This window comes from Strongylocentrotus purpuratus, unplaced genomic scaffold, assembly GCF_000002235.5.
Source record: "Strongylocentrotus purpuratus isolate Spur 01 unplaced genomic scaffold, Spur_5.0 spur5_scaffold_10, whole genome shotgun sequence".
Lineage (NCBI taxonomy): Eukaryota > Metazoa > Echinodermata > Echinoidea > Camarodonta > Strongylocentrotidae > Strongylocentrotus > Strongylocentrotus purpuratus.
Window position 1 is genome coordinate 8931632 of NW_022145595.1, and position 20178 is coordinate 8951809.

Below are 20178 nucleotides of genomic sequence, written 5' to 3' on the forward strand. Positions count from 1 at the left end.
GGCCATGGTGCCTCCTTCTAGTGGGAAGCGGGTAGGATGTAAGGTTGTTGGGAGTCCAGGGCTCCAGAGTAAGGACCTTTCCCTTTTCCAGCCCACCCGCAGGCTCCCATTTTGGATTCCTCGGATCGTGTTTGATCGGGGGAAATAACATGTTAAGTATATATATTATGGTTCATTATCAAAGCCATTCACAACGGCTCGTCCGCGAGGACATGGTGCCGGTTCCTGTTCCTGGGAAATAACATGTTTGTCTTAAATATATATATTTTAGTTCACTTTTGTTTACACTGTTTAATTTCATTGTAAATCGTCCATTCTGAGTTCCTGAACTTTAAGTGTTGATGTTTTTAAACTGAATGGATAACAATTAAATAAAACTGAAAAGTTTCTGCTTCGGTTAGCAGAGTTATCTATGCTGAATTAGCTGCTCCGCTTTAAGAGCTGACTAGGAAGCATTCTTTCCACAGGGAGACAGAGCACCCATGTGTGTTCGAGGCCATAAAACGGCCGGCTTTTGTTTTGGGGGAGTAATTCCTCTGGAGTAATTCCTCTGGATCAACAAGAGCCTTTTGGATTTGCTTGATGGTGTTGTGGGCCTGGGTGCCCTGAATGATATCAGGAACTTGCCGGTAGTGGCTATTGTGCCCCCGGGTGCCGAGTGGCCCAGAAAATGTAATCTTATTTTGTTGAAGTGTTTTCACCTTCTATATCATTTTCCATCTGATTTCAGTGATCTGCTCTTATCATTCTAATACTTCTTATATGCACCGTTTGGACTGCCTGTAGGGAGCCGTTTGGCTCTCATGTGGGATTGCCCAGTTTCTGGACATTGTACCATCCAAACTGCACTTGGGGAATGGGGAGCCATTGGGCTCTTCCCCTTTTCTGCACACTTATTGCCATTCATCGTTTATGTTGATCACTCACACTTTCATGCTCGGTCACCTTGGGAATTTAATGTAATGCCCCGGTTAATCCCTTATGCCTGTGCCGGGACGTTTTGCAATTTGTCATTATGTAATATGTATAACCGGCACGGTAAGGGTTAACTGGTATATTTCTGTTTCTCTATGCCTGTAATGCCCCCGTTAATCCCTTACGCCCGTGCCAGGACTGCTATTCTTTGTCATTTACACGTGACACCGGCACGGTAAGGGTTAACTGGTATATTTCTGTTTCTTTCTGTTCTTGATCCCTGGGACATTTCCGGGACTTGAATCCTATTTAGTACTTAAATATACCAAATTGTGGAATACAGTGCATTTTACATTATACAGTGCATTTTACTATGCTCTATTCTTACATCTGAGATTGTTCGGTCTCTATACACATGTTTTTTTACATAACATTCCCCGTACCAAATTTCGGAATACAGTATATATTAAGGTATGACAAAGGCGCCCGCCCTCTGGAAAGGCCAAGACTTCACCGGTGCTGGCAAGGAGGGTCCTTGACCCATCCACCAGCGGGAACGGCGTGACCCCGCACTGCGGTACGGGAGTAGTTTTAAGTTAGTTTTAGTTTAGTTTAAGTTAGAAGTAGGCTTTAAAACTCATTAAGTGGGGAATAATGTAGTGATTCAGCCTGAGCCACTACGGCTCTGGCGGCTTATGCGCGTAAGTCCCGCATCAGGCGACACCCGCGGTAGTTTCCGCGGGCGTGCTTATCACTGGGAACGTTAGATTGAACCTGAGACTGCACGCGACAAACACTGTTGATTGCCCGTCTCTTCTGTCTCTTCGGTCTACTACTACTAGCGACGGTGGAGCTCCACTCAACGAGCAACACTTCAAGCGCTTCTTGAGACAGACTTCAAGCAGTATAGTATACAGCCTATGGTAGGATAAATCCTTATTATAGTTAGTTATGTAATTATAGTTAAGATTTAGGCCCAGTAAGTCATATTCCGCTCCGTCACTACAATTATTACAAATCACAAAAGGCTTAAATGCAGCTCCGGCATAGCACCTGAAGAGCTCTCCGAACGCTGCTGAGATGTGTGAGATCACAGTATGGACATGACTTGCACAAGCAGACGATGTCCCATGACATCTCACACATTTTCAGTGCCTGTGTTTTCATCTTCTCTTATTTCACTACCGCCAGGCTAAATATATTATCTATTGCCTTACTCTAAACCCCGTGCATGGCTTTATTTTGATGACAAATGCAGCGATACAAAAATAAAGGAATCTGTCGCTTGTAAACAAAATAAGACGCCATTGTATATTCAGCTGCACACACCGGGTTATGTTCGGCGTTTCAAGAGGGAACAAATGCTGTCCTTAATATCATTCCGGGGGTTTTTCAATTTGAAAGTCTGGTTTCTTTGATTGTTAATTAACCCCTATCCTGTGTATTTACAAGCAAAAGATTTTAGTTATCAGAATCGGGTCATGTCCCCTTTTGAATGCTTTGACATGCCATTACATTTATATACACTAAACTCATTATAATTTGAGAAATAATAGCTTTGCAATTATGTTCATTCTCTATGGGATGTCGTCTGCTTGGGCAGTGTTGGTCCATATAGTGACGTCATTAAAAACATCGTTATTTTTTCCGACGAATCTCTCGTATATCCCAGCTGCTATGGAGGTGGTTGTATTTGTATTTTTATAAATCACCCGATATGTAGTTGACCTAAAACCTGTCCGATGGCCATCTGTTAGCTTACCAGTTTCTAGTGATACATTAATTGACATATTTGTGATCTTCTTTGAATTTCACCTGTAAGGAAGAACTACGTTGATCTATAACTCCAGGGAGCTCTGACAGCTTTGGCGACGGAGCTCCAGAGCTTGCATAGGAAGACGTTAAAAGTCTCTATGTTTGTTAATATCTGTTTCATGTCAATTTTCTTATCTTTTTACGAGTATTTTTCCTACAGACGAGGACTTACATGTACATACCGTCCCGATCGTCAGGTGCGGGGGCGCGTGTGTAAAGTTAGCGACTGTAATCTTAGTTTATGTTCGCTAACTGAACACACGCGCGCGCCCGCACCCCACTGTCGGTACGATATGCAATTGTATTGTGCTGCAGTTTGCCGTGAATCCTGTGAGAAAATGCATATTATAAGTCTTTGTTTTTAGCAAAAAGACAAGAAAATTGACACGAAACACGTAACAAACATATCAACTTTTAAATCATGACCTTTATCTGGACATTTGATGAATATTTACTTAATTTTGGGTATGTATTAGTATGGTATCTCCACGTCGGAGTTACTACTTCTAAGTTCTAGTTGATAATGTGAAAATATGATACAGTTTAGGGGGATATATTATTTATTTAGTGCTAGCAATCTGGACATGAAACTATTGTGTGGCATACATGTAGAAATACTTTGCACATTCCTCGGTGAGCTGTGCTCTTCCGATCTTTATCTCCTTGATGCAATATATACTGTCGCAAAACATGTGTTGGTCTATGACTATTGTTGTAAAATGGCATTTAGGATTAACCACCCAGTTTTACTTCACTATGTAAAACCAAATTTTTTAAAATCAAAATTTCATAACACGCGGTAGCCCTTGCATAGTGTATTACGTGCGTGTGCTAATTGAGCAATAATTGATATGATATTAGAGGGCCGATCAAGTCAAACGATAGGCACTCTCAATCTGGGTACTGGTAAATTTTATTTGATGTTGTGGTCTTAAAGTTTCATGTCAAATCACATCATACTTAAACCTGTTCTAATTCATATAAGTAAGCATTCGTTCAAGACTCTAAATATATAAATTCATATAATTTAGATGATCAGTATTTGTTCTGAGAATATGCTAGTTTTGACTCACGTTGTTTTCTAATTATTATTGTCAAGTTATTATTTTATATTTTATTGGCATTCCATTCATCTCTGAATATTTTGCCAATAAATGAAAGTTGTAATCACTTTTCTCTTAATATTTCCTTAATAATATTTTCTTCTCAATATATATGATAAACATGATTAAATGAAATGGAATGAAATATAAATCTATAAGTCCTGTCCAAGAACTTGGTAATGAGGATTAATCCTTACCAAAGGGCATTGGTGCACCAAAGACCTCCCAGTTACGAGACCACTGCACCTCCTATCCGTCTCCTTATGACCGGCCTTCCTGATCTTTCACAAAAGGCGGCGCCTTGCCTATTTATTATTTTGTGCTAATTTACAAGATTATCATAAAAATTACTCAAATAATTACTTTTGGATAAACCATGTACCAGATATTATTTACAATTTCTGATTTACTTTGTAGCGAAATCAGCTATAAATTTAAAATGCCTGTAATTCACTTTGTTTTGAAAGTAGTGTGTAATTGAGAAAATGTACATGTACATGTACATGAAGATGTCAATGTCATATTGAATTTATTGAGGAGGGAAAAAAGGCACAGATGCATAGCTTGTATATGAGACGTGGAACCTAGGTCAATCTCAGAAAGTCCCTTAGGTTATATTAAGAATGAATACATTAGGGTGGAGGGGGGATTCCCCCATTACATCATTGCCGCACCCTAGTCTAGGCCTATGTATATAGCATATAGTATGTGTGTGTGTGTGTGTCTTGTGTGTGCTCACGAAGGCCTTTTATTCTTTGTCTTCATCCGGATGGACTACAATGTATGTTGAGGAATGCATTACAGTTGCATGTTCATCATTGTGTATAGGCCTACTGTATACTGTATGTACATGTAGGAGCAAGTATATATTTCTCAGTCTTTATTTCTTTTTTCCTTTTTGGTCTCATTTTGTTTTGTTTTTTATTCATGAAAGACTAAGATGGAATTTATGCCAATCAAGATTGAATCTAGGTCAATCTCAGAAAGTCCTTTATATTATCTTGTGCACTGACCTCACATTAGGGTGGAGAGGGGATTCCCCCATTACATCATTGACACACCCTTGTCTAGGCCTATGGATATACTCTGTGTGTTGTTGTGTGTGTGTCTGTGTTTGTCTTGTGTGTGCTCACAAATGCCTTTTTGTCCAAGAGCGTAGCCATGATTTCATTTTAGGGGGGCGGTAGTGAGCACGCAAAGCATGCGAATCACTTACAGAGCGCGCGTAGCGCTTCCTAGGGGGGTGGATGCAGGGAGGGGGGAAAGCTTTGACATTTCATTAGATTACTAGAGAAAGAAGGCGATTCGTTGTACCGTTCTCAGCTCATGTAGGAGCAAGTATATATTTCTCAGTCTTTATTTCTTTTTTCCTTTTTGGTCTCATTTTGTTTTGTTTTTTATTCATGAAAGACTAATATGGAATTTATGCCAATCAAGATTGAATCTAGGTCAATCTCAGAAAGTCCTTTATATTATCTTGTGCACTGACCTCACATTAGGGTGGAGAGGGGATTCCCCCATTACATCATTGACACACCCTTGTCTAGGCCTATGGATATACTCTGTGTATTGTTGTGTGTGTGTCTGTGTTTGTCTTGTGTGTGCTCACAAATGCCTTTTTGTCCAAGAGCGTAGCCAGGATTTTATTTTAGGGGGGGCGGTAGTGACCACGCAAAGCGTGCAAATCACAGAGCGCGCATAGCGCGCTCCCTAGGGGGGTGGGTGCAGGGAGGGAGGAAAGCTTTGACGTTTCATTAGATTACTAGAGAAAGAAGGCGATTCGTTGTACCGTTCTCAGCTCTTAATCCTTGTCTAAATTCAATTTCTACTGACGTTTCTTTTAATTTTTAGAAGACGATTCGTTGTACCGTTCTCGACTCTTAATCCTTGTTTGAAGTTCCCCTTCCTCCCGCGTAGCGCGGAAGCTCTGACGTTTCACTAAATTATTAAAGAAAGAAGACGATTCATTGTACCATTCTCGACTATTAATCATTGTTTGAATTCAGTTTGCCCCCCTCCCGCGGAAGCTTTGACGTTTCATTAAGTTATTTGAGAAGGAAGGAAGACGATTCTTTGTACCGTTCTCGACTCTTAATCCCTTTTCTTCCTACGTCCTCTTCCTTTCTTCTTTCTCTCTCTCTGCCCCCACCGCCCCCCTGGCTACGCGCCTGTTTTTGTCTTCATCTGGATGGACTATGTTGAGGAATGCATAACAGTTCCATGTTCATTATTGTGTACATAGGAGCAAGTATATTTCTCCATGCCTACTACCATGATCAGTATCTACTTCTTTTTCCTTTTTGGTCTTATTTTGTTTTGTGTGTTCATTGTTTTTAAAATTCTTGAGAGACTAAAATGGAATCTATGCCAATCTAGATGGAATTCACGTCAATCTCAGAAAGTCCTTAAGGTTATCTTTGGTAATGACCTCACAGGGGTGAAAGGGGGATCTCCTAATTCAGATGCATGGCCTTGTACATAGGAGGCCAGTACATTTCTCTTTGATTTTTTTTGTGGATTTCTGAAAGATAAAGATGGAATCCAGGTCAATCTCAGTAAGTCCCTTATGCTATCGTGGTTAATGATCTCACAAGGGTGAAAGGGGGATCTCCCAATACAAATGCATGTTCATGTACAAGTGAATAGTAGTAGGCAGTAGGGCTGCGACAAATAGTCGAATGCTAGAGTACCCGCACAGTTGGCAACTATTCGAGTACGATTTCTCGTGCTCGATTATTCAGCCGCAAAAAACAAAAAACAAAAAAAATCGTCCAGGCTGACGCTTACCCGTACCAGGGAGAGCGGCGGCCGCTGGCATGGTGCCGTCGGTAAAAATGTTTCCAAACTCAAGTACTGTCAAACTCACCACTCAGAAACTGGAACCAAATGTCCAGATTTCTGTTTGGACTTGGAGGAAAATGGATTATTCTGCCATCTTTGGTTTTTAAAACAGCATTGTTTACTGTTATTATTATTATTAAATCGGCGCCTTCAACTGCAACTCGAAGTAAAGTTGCATGCGATTTCGGCGACAGACCTGGGATACTAATGTTGTTGTTGAACCAGTGGTAAGGTGGTGGCAAAAAAAAAAAAAAAAATCAATAAAAAAAAAAAAATTCAAAAAAATTCAAAAAATTATAAAAAAACATGGCGTCCGAATATTCGAGTATTCGCTTGTAAGCCTGGGAGTGTACTCGGGTACCTCATGACACTGTTATGCACAGCCTTAGTAGCCAGTACATTTCTCTGTGCCAATTTCCATCAGTCCGAATTATTTTTACATTTTGATTTGTTTTGTTTTGTTTGTTTTTTCATTTTTGAAAAATAAAGATGGAATCCAGGTCAATCTCAGTAAGTCCCTTAGGCTGTTGTGGTTAATGATCTCACAAAGAGTGAAAGGGGGATCCCCAATACAGATGCATGTCCATGTACCAGTACATATATATGTATATTCTCTGTGCCAATTTCCATTAGTTTCAATTATTTAAAATTTTGATTTGTTTTGTCTTGTCGTGTTTTCTTACATGTGTTAGTTTCATTCTTGAAAGAAAAAGATGGAATTCAGGTCAATGTTAGTAGGACCCCGTTTACAGTTTACGGCCTAGCACTGTAAACGCTCAAAAGGCCAAACTAGCCACACATTTAGCCCTGTTCTGGAGGTAGTCTCGGCTGCGGCTCGGCCCGGGCTTTTCTCACTGTAAACGCACGCAGGGCCAAATGCGCGGCCAACTGTTACCCCGAAAGTGAAAGTTCGCCGTGTATAGGAAATTGGGGAAAAGATTCACTGCCAATATCCGCGACTGGATCTGCACTGTGACCCCTGGCGCGCCTCCCAAATAATCGTTTGTTTACATGTGGAGCACCACTACGACAAAATATTGAAAGGTTACAATTTAGGCCGCGACCGAGCCTGCCACTGTAAACGCACAAAATTGCGGGCCGAGTAGGCCTGGCTATGGCCCTTTTCTGACTGTAAACGGGGTCTACATGTAAGTCTCTAAGGTTATCTTGAGTAATGACCTCATAAGGGTGAAAGGGGGATCTCCCAATTCAGATGCATATCTATGTACATAGTCTAGCAAGTACTTTTCTCTATGCCAATTTCCATCACTTTTTTTTTGGGGGGGGGATGTTCTTTTGTTTTCATTGTGTGTATTTTTGGGGAAAGATTGTTATTGAATCTAGGTCAATCATACAAAGTCCCTAATGAACTCACAAGGGTGAAGGGGGATCCCATGCAGCTTTTATCAGTTTCTATCATTTTTCTTCCTTTGCCACATACATTTTCAGGCTCATATTTACCTGTAGCAGTAATAGTATGAAGTTTCTGCTAAAATATACGATACATATAGATAAATGTTGTGGCCCTTCTACATGTAGCTGTACAATACAATACTCAAACTATAATACGGGATACAGGTAATATGGAGGGGGGGGGGTGCTGGACAAGAACCATTTTAAGATATAACTGAGAAATATTCAAACAATGGATAAAGCCCCTAATCATGTGTGACAGCCTGGATTAATATAAACTCTTGATGAAACGGGGCGCATGTGTCACTGCGGTCGTGGAGGGGGGTTATTGTACTGTGGATGCAATTGTCAGATAATTTTTCACACTTATGCACAATGTTACACATGCCATCAATTCAAGTTTAGATCTATGTACTGCTCATGTGCATTTGTATCAGTTTACATGCCCCTGTTCAATATATTGTGTACAAAAGAACTCTTAATGTAGACTTAATTGATATGTGTGCTCTTAACTTCAAGTCTTGCCCATTAAGGCTCATTCAGATATAACGCGGTAAACCGCCGCAAACTAATTGATGCATTTTCTTTGTTTTTTCCTTCATGTTATGAATGGCAATTACTAGCAACAGAAGTCCTACATGTATGTGTATTCACAATGATAGCTCAGTGTTATAAGATTGAAAATGTAAAGTAAGAAATCTGATGTTTTTCCACATCGTATCTCAAAGAGGCCTTGCATACATTAATACGTGGAGGCCTACATACACATTCTATACATCGCGCATTTGTGTGTGTTGTATTTTTGGAATATTGACAAGCAGTGAAGCATTGTGGCTAGCTAGCCTGTTTAACAGTATTTTTGCCTCAGACTTACGGTAGGCACTGTTTAAAAAAACAAAAGACAAAAACAAAAACAAAAACAAATTAAACAAGCATAAAGACTTTTATTGCTTTTTACACAGAATGATCTACATGTAGAACAGATGTACATGTATCTATGTAATTGACTTCAAAGCTCATGTGATTTTGCCCACACATGACAGTATGTGTGTTGGCGAAAAACTACTGTGTGATGCATTTACACTCACTGAAAGAGTACTACATTGTGCAAAGCTATTCATGAGTATTAATGTGCAATTAATTTACAACAATGTGCTTGTGCTGTATGAAATGTGATATTTTGAAAGGAAACCCAGCTAGAGTGTAGGGTATTACACTGTATACATGCTCTATGGGTATTATATTAATTAATTACAAGCACTGAAAACAGTTGATATGATGGATTGAATTGCAATTTGACATGTGGTACAATGTATGTACATGTACAGTGTATGAGGCTATTAAGTAGAGATGAATCTTACATTGTATTTTCTTGTCCGGATTTTGTTCAGAATTTGAATTTTATACATTATGTGTTGTTAGGTAAAGCTATGATTTTTTTCCTAGCGCTTAGAGACTTCGGTTGTAAGCGCTTTATAAGCACTGTTTTTATTATTATTATTATTTTCATTACCTAGCAACAATTCCGCTTTTATATAGCACCCAATACATTGATACAACGATGTACCGAAGCGCTTTACACTTTTACAGATATATTATTACCCCGGTCATAGGATTCAGGCTTACCCACATCCAATGTACCATATGCACATTTTCCACTCCCTTTAGGAGCATTTCAGCCAGTCGCCATTTTACAAGCGCACGCTTGCCCATCCAACCATATTAACTTTCGCACCCTACCGGGTACACATTTAACACCTTGGTGGAGAGTAGCAAGTGCAGGGAAATATCTTGCCAAAGTATATTAGTGCCGTGTCTGGATTTGAACCCTCGACCTTCGCATCTCCAGTCAAGCGCCTTAAACCACTCGACCACGACACTCCCAATTAATGTGTGCAATTCGCATTCTGACTATTGATATACAATTATTCATAACAGGTGGATGAAATATTTTGTGATAAGGCACTTCAAAAAGGTGGTGCATTTTCATTGCCATTTTCAATGGAAATTCCCTGTGAGTGTTTACATGTATATTTGTTAGTTTCCATAGTAACCACTGTTTGTATTAAATAATAATTAACAGCACTGATGCATTCCCATCTTCAAATGGAACAAATAAAAAAGGAAAGCCAAGGTAAGGAACAAAGAATCTACATTCTATCAGGAATCAACCCATCAGAATCAAGCATCAGGATCAAGCTATGATAGTTTAAAGATAAAGTTGAGTGTTGTTCATACAATTGCATTGTGAAAGCAACGGTGTGGAATCAATCAGAATAGGTTGATTATCTATATAGCATATATTGGTGTGTACTGCAAGGTTCTGGAGTCATCAAAATGATAAGAAACTTGGCCCAGTCTTGGTAAAGTTACAAGCACTGTACACATAAAGATGTATATGGGACTACACAAACATGTGGCTTAAAAATCCTACCCTAGATTTTTACGATGTTTCATGCCATATTTAGAATATGAAGGTATTTGAAGAGCCATGCTTTTCAGGGAACATGTCTTATCTGATGTTCTTCCACACTTGCATAATAAGAATGATAATGCTCGTAAATTATTTTTCACTTCTTCCCAGAACTCGACCTTCTCTTTAAAAAAGATTGGTGCATTTCTATTGCGATTTCGAATGGCAATGGAAATTCCCTATGATAAATGTAAGATTCCCTGTGAATGTTTACATGTATATTTGTTAGTTCCCATAGTAACCACTGTTTGTATTAAATAATAATTAACAACACTGATGCATTCCCATCTTCAAATGATGTGCCTACAAATAAAAAAGGAAAACCGAGATAAGGAACAAAGAATCTACATTCTATCAGGAATCAACCCATCAGAATCAAGCTATGAGAATTTAAATGTAAAATTCCCTATGAGTGTGTATACATGTATACTTGTAAGTTACCATAGTAATCATTGTTACAGCCACATTAGTCCACCAAATTAGTTTTAATTAAAAATGATACAACTTGCATCAAAGTTTTTTTTGGGAGATGCAAGTTGTACACACAATGGTTGCTATGGTAACTAACAAATATAACTGATATATGATTTCTACGACGTAATGCATTTATAATTAATTTGTTAAACAACAAAATGTTGAACTTCGACCTCGAGAGATCACAGAACCTTGGGAGCTAATTTTCATCACTTTTATAGAGCGTGATTGAGATATTTCCATTTGGGAAATAAAAAGTTCATCGCAGCCTGGTTCATTGTCATCTGCAGCAGATGTAAACTTTTAAACTTTGGCAGTATACCAAGTCCGGTAAATTTCCCAACAATTGCGTCTCTCACTTTATCATGCACTTGAACAAGTATAAACTACCGGCAAACAAAGAGAAGAGAATCTCATTCCAAACTTGAGACCTGGTCTGCACAGGAGCACCTTTTTTCCCCCATAAGTTCGTCCGTATTTTGGGCGAGGAAGTTTGAGGTGAACCATCGTTCCAAGATAGCCGATCGTAAGTTTGATATCAAATGATAACTATGCTTCTGTGATGAACTACATGTATTTACCAATGTTTTATAGGATAAGAATAAGCATAGGATAAGAGGAAGAAAAGTCATTTGATGAATCTTACCATTTAAGATTTTATTAGATTTTAAAATACCTTTTACTATACATGTACGGTTGTCTGATTTGGCAGCCTCTCAGTGTATTTTGCTGTTGTTCTTGAAATAGATTTTATTTTAAATCTACTGTAGTAATTACAGTTTTTTGTGGCAATTTCTCTCTCTCTCTCTATATGTATATATCTCTATAATTTTGTCATATATGTAGGTCTCTTTGAGGTTTCTTGATAACTGCTCTTGCGTATTTTCTTTTCTTTAATGGGTCCTGAGATGTACACCTCATTATCAAAACTAAAATTATCTGTCTCTTCACGCTTAATTAATTGCCAAAACACCAGACTTGCCTACCTTACAGTACAAGTAGACCTACTATGTATTACTGTGCAGTTAAGGAGCTTTGCAGTCGGCGAGTACATGCACATTTGAGTTTCATTTTCTCTTCTTCTATGGCTTCTATCGTTTGTTTTCGTTCCGGTGATGTAAAAAGTTTTTGTCTGGTATTTTTTGTCTGTATGTTGAGTGTCTAGAGTCCAGAAAGCTGTTAATTATACTATAGGATGAAAACAATGTTTGTGTCGGTGTAACATTGGGATTGACATTGTATTCACCAAAACCATCCGTTACGTGACAAGTGTGTAACTTGGGGCTTCTGGATGAAAGAACAGTGAATGTTGTTCTTGTATTCAATTGATAATAATTGATTATACTAATAATGATAATGATAATAATAATGATGATGATGATGATGATGATGATGATGAGGATGACGATAAAAATTATTAGTATTATCATAAGACTAATAAAAATAAGAATGATAAAAATGATTTAATGATAATGATAATACTACTACTAGTACTACTACTAATACTAATGATAATAATAATAATTCTAGTTTTGTATAGCACTCCTCTGCAGGAGGTGTTTCGACATGTCCCATAACCTCTGCATATGGCTTAGTTTTTTATGAGGGATCGTAATTAGAAGGATGTGTGAATCTTAGAAGTTGAATGTACAGAACATGTACTTGCCGATGTACCAAACCTACATTACCCTTTTCTCGTACATGTACTATGTACATATAACAGTTACTTACCCAAGCACTAATTGTACATGTCTTATGCATATATGTAGCCGCAGTGCCGCATAGGCCGCACCCCGATTTTGACATTTAAAAAAAAAATTGTCGGAGGTAGGATATGAACCCACGCGTACAAATGTAGACTGCCACCGCCTTAGACCGCTCGGCCATCCCGACCCTGATGATTTCTCTTGCAGCATTTTCTCATGTATTGCACCCATATAGCTCTATGATTGCGCCATAGCTTTGCTTTCACGAGCCGAGAGGATTGAGGTTGCTTTAGCTATGGCAAAAACTTAAATCTAGATCTACCAGTAGAGTTTGGTTGGCACAAAATGTAAGTTATGAATTTTTTTTACGAGATTGACAAAACTTTCCCCTTCATTTAAAAAATATAACACATAATTGTCGGTAAGACATGTGTTATTCTAGACAGTTATTCTAGAAATGTCCTTCACCTTTCATTATTGTCCCATATGTACAAATTCGTGCTGTCTTTCATGGTTTGACTTGAGATTTTTAAAATTTTTGTACTCTTTCGCCGCAAAGGCCGCACCCCAACTTTTTGATATTTTCTCTTCCAAAAATACTGCGGCCTTTACGCCGGCAAATACGGTAACTAAATTTACTTTCCTAATTACTGGTACAGTGAAACTTGTATTTAAAGACCACCCTAAGGAGCCAAGAAAAGTGGTCTTTAAAGGCAGGTGGTCTTTATGTGCAGGTTCCTTTAGAACATGTTTCAATGAGAAACCATTTTCAAGGTAAACAATTTTTTTTTTTGTAGACAGGTGGTCTTTCTATACAGGTGGTCGCTAAAGCAGGTTTGACTGTACAACATGCAAACGTCTTGCCTTAATGTTGATCATATTGTTATGTGGTATGAAAAGTGTGATATTGTGTATTCCTGTCACATCGGATTCTATTTTCTTTTTTACGATCGCAAATATTCAGGGCCGACCAGCACCGTGATAACCATGTTTTTGTTTGTCCAAATTACCATCCACCATGGTAACCATGGTATTAAACAATGAAATTGTCAGAAATTATCATTGTTTGATACCATGATTACCATGGTTACCATGGTGAATGGTAATTTGGACCAAAAAAACATGGGTTACCATGGTTCTTTTTTTATAAGGGGGAGCATACTAGTGAGAGGTTATCAAAACATTTGAGATATTGTTTCAATGTCATGAGCACTTGACAGAAATTATTAACAGCAAAAACAGGAAATGTTTTTGTCAAAACCTATCAAATACGGTACTGAGAATTTCATGTGCTGCTCAGTACTATTTCACAATTGACCTTTTTTTAAATGCTCTATACATTGACCCATATTAGTTCAGACTTTTGTTAAATAAAAGGTTTGAGTGGATCAGCTCTGTCTCTTGGCAATTATTATTTTTATCTGTCGCTGTTACTATGATATACAGTTTAACTCTTTCACGACAATCATTCCACATTTTGTCGTTCGACTCAAGAACTCGTGATTCAGAGCCCTAAATAGATCAGGCAAAATTTCTCCACACACCCCATCCATTTTTAATTTATGACTATAATGTTTTTGATGCTAGGAATTACAACAAAAAATAAAAAATAAAAAAATAAAAAATAAATAAAATCATTAAATTGGCAACACATTTAGAGATTTAAAATCATTGCTATTGGGTCAAATTGGCCATATTTTTTGACTTTTCAACTACAGGTTTGTCGTCCATGGATATTGTTTTTCAGAGATATTTCATTTATTTTAATATTGAAGTAAAGAACAAAATATGATTATTATTGCCAATTTGAAGAACAATATGTGATCAATTTAGCCCTCAAATAAATCTTGAAAGGGTTTTAATTGAACCACTGTAAATGAAAATGTCAAAATGCAACCAACAAAATAAACAACTCAATTTGTACACAAAAATAGTGATCATAAATTCCACTCCACATTGGTATATTGCATGATCATAAATACATGTCAGTGGAATGTGGAAATCATAGTTTGCAACTGGAGTTTTAAGTTTGCGTCAAGTTTAAAGTCAGAGGATATTTTATACCTAATCCAACCTGTATATAAACAAAAAGAAAGCAATCACCTGATTTCTTTCCTGTTCTCTTTTATATTTTATTACAGGATGCTTGTGATCTGTTTGGTTCATACACAAGATTTGGAAGTGGGCCTATATATACATGTAGCTTCCAGAGCTCAGTAGCACCGAACTGTAGCAACAACATTGACCACAGAATACACAGTTTCCTCTATAGATAAACAGGTATGTATGTACTTGTAGTGTAAATGATCTATTTATAGTATACACACTTAATGTGATATGGTAATAGGATCTATACATTCATGTGTGTGTGTGTGTATGTGGAGAACTGCCAATGTTGTGTTCATGATACATGTACATTGTACAATGTAGTAGACTTACAGAACACTAAAACAGAGCATGCCAAGTATTTTTGAAAGGAAAAAAAATCCTTTAAATTGTAAATTGGCAAGCTGTTTGAAATCATCTAGTCTCTGGTTTTCCATGAAAATTGTCTTTCCTACATGTAGCTTGTATAATTTTATTTTGATTCATGTACATCTTTACATGACCGTTTGATTCTGAAGAAAATTGGCAATACTAACAAAAATTTGATGCCAATTTGATGAACGAAAGCTGATCAATTTCACCGTTAAAAAGATCATGTCCTAGTCTCCTAGAAGTGACTTACATGGACAGTACATTTGTAGGCGTATATATGTAGGGTAATGAATTAAAGCCCCACTGTCCTACTTGTAGCTACTTGCTCCCTCTATATAGAAAACTTCCCCAATCGGTGCCTGTTGCATGGTCCCCCATGATCCTCTTTTTCTTATGTTAGTTGAGAGTTGAGTTAATGAGATAGCCACCTGTCAGTGACCTCGCTGTGTGGTCTAATCCCTTCTGGCCCAGTAGTATTGACAGTCTTTAAAGGTAATGCAAAGTTTTGGGAAATTTTGAAAATTGGATGGATAGTAATTCTTTAAAATGTTGATATATTTGGATACCCATCTGGGTGTATCATAAGCACTAACAAATTTAGCCCCTAAAACACTTTTGTTTTCGAGAAATTGAACAATCCAAAATTTACCGGTGCTCCCGGTAAATTTCAAATTTCAAAGGCCATTCCATGGTAGCTGTGACCATGAAAATCTCACAATATGCAGTTCTGATATATAATTTCCAAACGGAAATAGCAAATCGGTCGATTGTAGTAGGGAAACATTGTTTTGAACCGAGCTAAAGTAATATCAGTCCTGAGAGGGCACTATACAACACAACAAGTTTATTATTCACAATTTCATCACTTTAGACTCGATTTCATTCGCGACAATGATCATTGAATCTTGTAAAATCCCATATGTTCATTTGAACCAAATTCATGACCCCAGGCCAAAACTTTTGTAATACCTTTAAAGCATAGCAATACCATCAGTTTTTGTAAGGAGTAAGGGCTCAAAGTTGAAATGACATGTTCATGTATGCATGGACCTACTGTGCTACATGTCTGTTGTGTATGTGTGTTATGTAGGGTAGATAATGATGTAATCTGTACTTTAAATGCCTACAGCAATTAAATTAAGTGCTAGGGGATTCCCCTCGTTTGAAAGGGGGATTCCCCCTTACACTATGTAGTACAAAATAACATGTGGAGCACTGTATACATGTATATATACTACCTGTGTCAGATTAGTCCTTGTTGGGTGTCAGATTTAGTGCTTGTTGGGTTTAAAGGGATCCGGTAACTTTGTCTCAGATTCTGAAACAAAATTCTGGATCTAGCTCATGATGCAATGATAATTATAAACCTTTAGGTCAGTCAGGAACCCCATGACTTTTACAAGCCGATCGCCTGTCTGATTATCAAGATATTTATGATTGGAATTACAAATTTTGAAAAACGTTCGCCTGACGGTTTTCATAACACTACAGTCTTTGGGGAAAACGAGTATGGTAAAACCGGTCACTCAAAGATTTTTACTTTTTTGAGGCACTTCTTGATCATTTTGAAGTGCAATTTTTTTAGGGCTTCAATATTACACCATATCACAGACACTGATAACACGTAGGGCCGTGTATCTCAGATTTAACATTGTTAAACGATCCCTTTAATCAAATTGAATGCATATTTCTTGTGTCAACACACAAATGACAATATTTAGTCTTGTTATAAAGAAACTAAGTGACAATATAATCTTTAGATCTTGCAGTATTACAGAATTCATTTTTTCTTATGACCCCCCCCCCCCCCACACACACACTAACACAAAGAAGTAATTTTTTAGCACCAAATTGTGAGGAACAAAAATTGAAAAAGAAATATTGCAGTGTTGCCATTCAAGGTACATTTTGTAGAAAGGCTGATCGATTCATCCTTTAAAAAATGTATGCAATAACATGCAGTATTTGTTTTCGGAGCTGCGGTTGATTATGAGTAGATTTGTTCTACTACTACTACTACTACTACATCTACAATGTACGCGTAGTCTGTGTGTACATGTGGTTCAGAAAGTGTGTGCTGTTTCTACAGTACATACATGTTATGGTTTTGATGGGGGCAGATGTATTGTGGTTTGTGTAATGTGTATGCTGCTCTAGTACATGTACATGTAGGTTACACTGGGGAAGGCCCACGTCATCCATTTTAGTTGAAGGGTATTCCCCCAACTTGTATGTAACCTATATTTATAGATTATTCAGATCTGACTTGATGTAGGCTTAGTTCTTATTTTTCCATTATTTCTTTTCCAAAACTTAATTATTTATATTCAATTTCATATTTGTAAGGCAGTATTGATGAAACTTCTTTCATACATGATGCGGATGAAATTAAAATATACACAGCTACGTAATGAAATAAAACACAATTATTTTGCAAGTGGATGGCAAGTATGGTTGTAAACAAAGAAGAGACAAAGTGCGCACAACAGCAGTCCCTATAAGCTCTTCTATGTATATGATGCAGTAAACATCGCAGTAAACATCTGTGAGTAAAGTCTGTGTAGAACTTTTGTCGCATACAGGCCAGTTGGCTCAGTCGATAAAGCATATGCCTGTTAAACCAAAGTTCATGGGTTCGAATCCAACCCAGATGGATGTCTGAAGCCTGACTTGTGTGTTAAGTGCCCGTCCGCTGTTTCATAGACGCAGGCTATGATACTGGAAAAAGAAACTCTGTCCCTCAGATAGGATGTTAAATGGAAGCCCCTTGTAGAGGAGAGTCACCACCTTTGCACTTTAAGAACCCACTGTGATGCTAGTCATATAAGAGTAGGGGGATCCCCTGGTCGAGTGGTCCACCTGCACACCCCCTATCAGTTATACCGGGAGTTATACAAGGGTTACAGTGAAGAATGACATTATGTGTAAACTTGTATTTATTTGACCATTTCCATTTCTTGAGTATGCATCTTTCTTTTCATTTTCTTTCAGCATTTCATCTGGCTCATCATTATTCTAAGCCAAAATGCCGTCACCGAGTGGCGACCAGTGGCAATTTAAGAAGCTGCTGGGATCAGGATCCTTCGGGGAAGTCTTACTCTACCAACTTGGCGTGGGCGTGAGTTTACTGATACAAAATCCCATGTTGTTTCCATTAATCTTAAAGCCCCACTGCACTACTTATAGCTACTTGCGCCCTCTATTTAGCAAACAATGCCTCATCGGTGACCATTGTCCCCTTTTTCTTATGTTAATTGAGAGCTGATTTGATCAGATAACCATCTGTCCAGTGACCTTGCAGGGGGGTCTAATCCCTCTTGGCCACACTAGTGCAGAGGGGCTTTAAGATTAATTGATTATTTGGTGCCACTCTACACTCTAGCTATAAATGTAGATTAGCGAAAGGATAACAAGCCATGAAAATCTTCTTTTATATTGAATCTCTGTAGACCCTTTGGTATCTCGCCAAGTGTTTTGAACATCACATCCGGTGCAAGGTGAACATCGTCTCATAAAAAAAGAAAAATACTTGCCTGGCACCAAAGACAAACTATGAAAAAAATTAGAAGAAAACCAAATGATTGGTGCGGGTAACAAAAAAATGATGTTGGACTACTTATACAGAGCCCGTATACATTTCTTTTCACTCCTTGCTGGGTTAGTGCACCAAGCATGTTTACAGTAGGTGCATTAATGGTGTGGATTGGACTGTTCTGATGTACCTCTGGCACACTCACACCGATGGGAACGACAACAGACCAAACAAAATTACTTGACCTGTGATAGCGTAAAGTCGGTCGGTTTGAAGCAGAGTCTGTTGATTGGAGTCGGTGCATGTGGAGTCGGTTTGGCGTCGGCGAGGAGTCAGTTAGGCCTTGTTGTGGTGTCTGGTTGGCGTCGTTGTGGAGTTGGTTTGGTGTCGATGATTAGGCAGTTTGGTGTTGATGTAGAGTCAGTTTGGCAGTGTGACTAAGGAATCGCATTTTGATAATGAGAACCAAAATAACTATGACTGTGTATAGATGTAGTTCATCTATCGAAGGCCATCCACGAGGTATCAGAGGGTGACCTGACCTTATGTTTCCTTCCTCCCAATCAGCCCAGTGTATTCTGCAGTGTAAGGCACTGTCCCTGTAAATACCATGACAACAAAGTATCGTAATATGGTTTAACCTGTATATAAAGACTGTTAAAATAAATGTAGTATTTACAGGTAGGTGGTCTTTGTAACCAGATTACTTTTTCCAAGGAAAACCACCAAAAATCCCCCTTTTTTGGACAGGTACTTTAGTAGATTTTGTTTTGGAGTATACAAGGTCGGGTATCAGAAATTTGCTTAGTCATGTAGGGGGGGGGGGGGATTATACTATTTTCTTCCTTCTGTTGAAGTCATTAATTTCTGATTCTTTTGTTCGGAAAAGGGCTCATTCCTTTCTTTCTGTGAGAATTTGTTGCAATGTCATGCAGGAATATTTGTTTGTGGTGTGGGGGGGGGGGGGGGTGGGAGAGGTTTAAAATAAATTGGAGCCTTTACAGGGTTACTTGTGTATCAATGTAAACGGGAAATGTGTTTCAAGGAAAAAAAAAAGCCCCTTTATAGACAGCTCCTTTTTATTGTACAAAGCAGATTTATTTGGAGTATACGTTTCAAGGTCGGGTATCAGAAATTTGCCGAGTCATGTAAGGGGGGGGGGGGGGGGATTACACCATGTTATTCCTTCTGTTGAAGTCATTAATTTCTGATTCTTTTGTTTGGAAAAAGGTTCATTCCTTCCTGTGAGAATTTGTGCAATGTCATGCAAATGTGGTGTGTGTGGTGGTGGTGTGTGTGTGTGTGTGGGGGGGGGGGGGGGTGGGAGGGTTTTTAAATAAACTGGCACCTTTACTTGTATGTATCATACAATGCATTCTATTTTTGTATGTATTTTGAAATCCGCCGTGCTGCTGGCAGGAGGTCGTT

The 20178-nt window shown here is 38.2% G+C and overlaps 1 protein-coding gene across 1 annotated transcript in view; it reads left to right on the top strand.

Annotated features, from left to right (window-relative positions):
• The window catches only part of LOC105443215 (inhibitor of nuclear factor kappa-B kinase subunit alpha-like), a 56067-nt gene that overhangs the window by 7860 nt on the left and 28029 nt on the right, over window positions 1-20178 (top strand). Inside the window, exons 2-3 of the mRNA XM_030979394.1 lie at window positions 14882-15020; window positions 18210-18336. Of these exons, the coding sequence (XP_030835254.1) occupies window positions 18244-18336 (93 nt within the window). The 5' untranslated portion in view covers window positions 14882-15020; window positions 18210-18243. The remainder of the gene's footprint in view (window positions 1-14881; window positions 15021-18209; window positions 18337-20178) is intronic.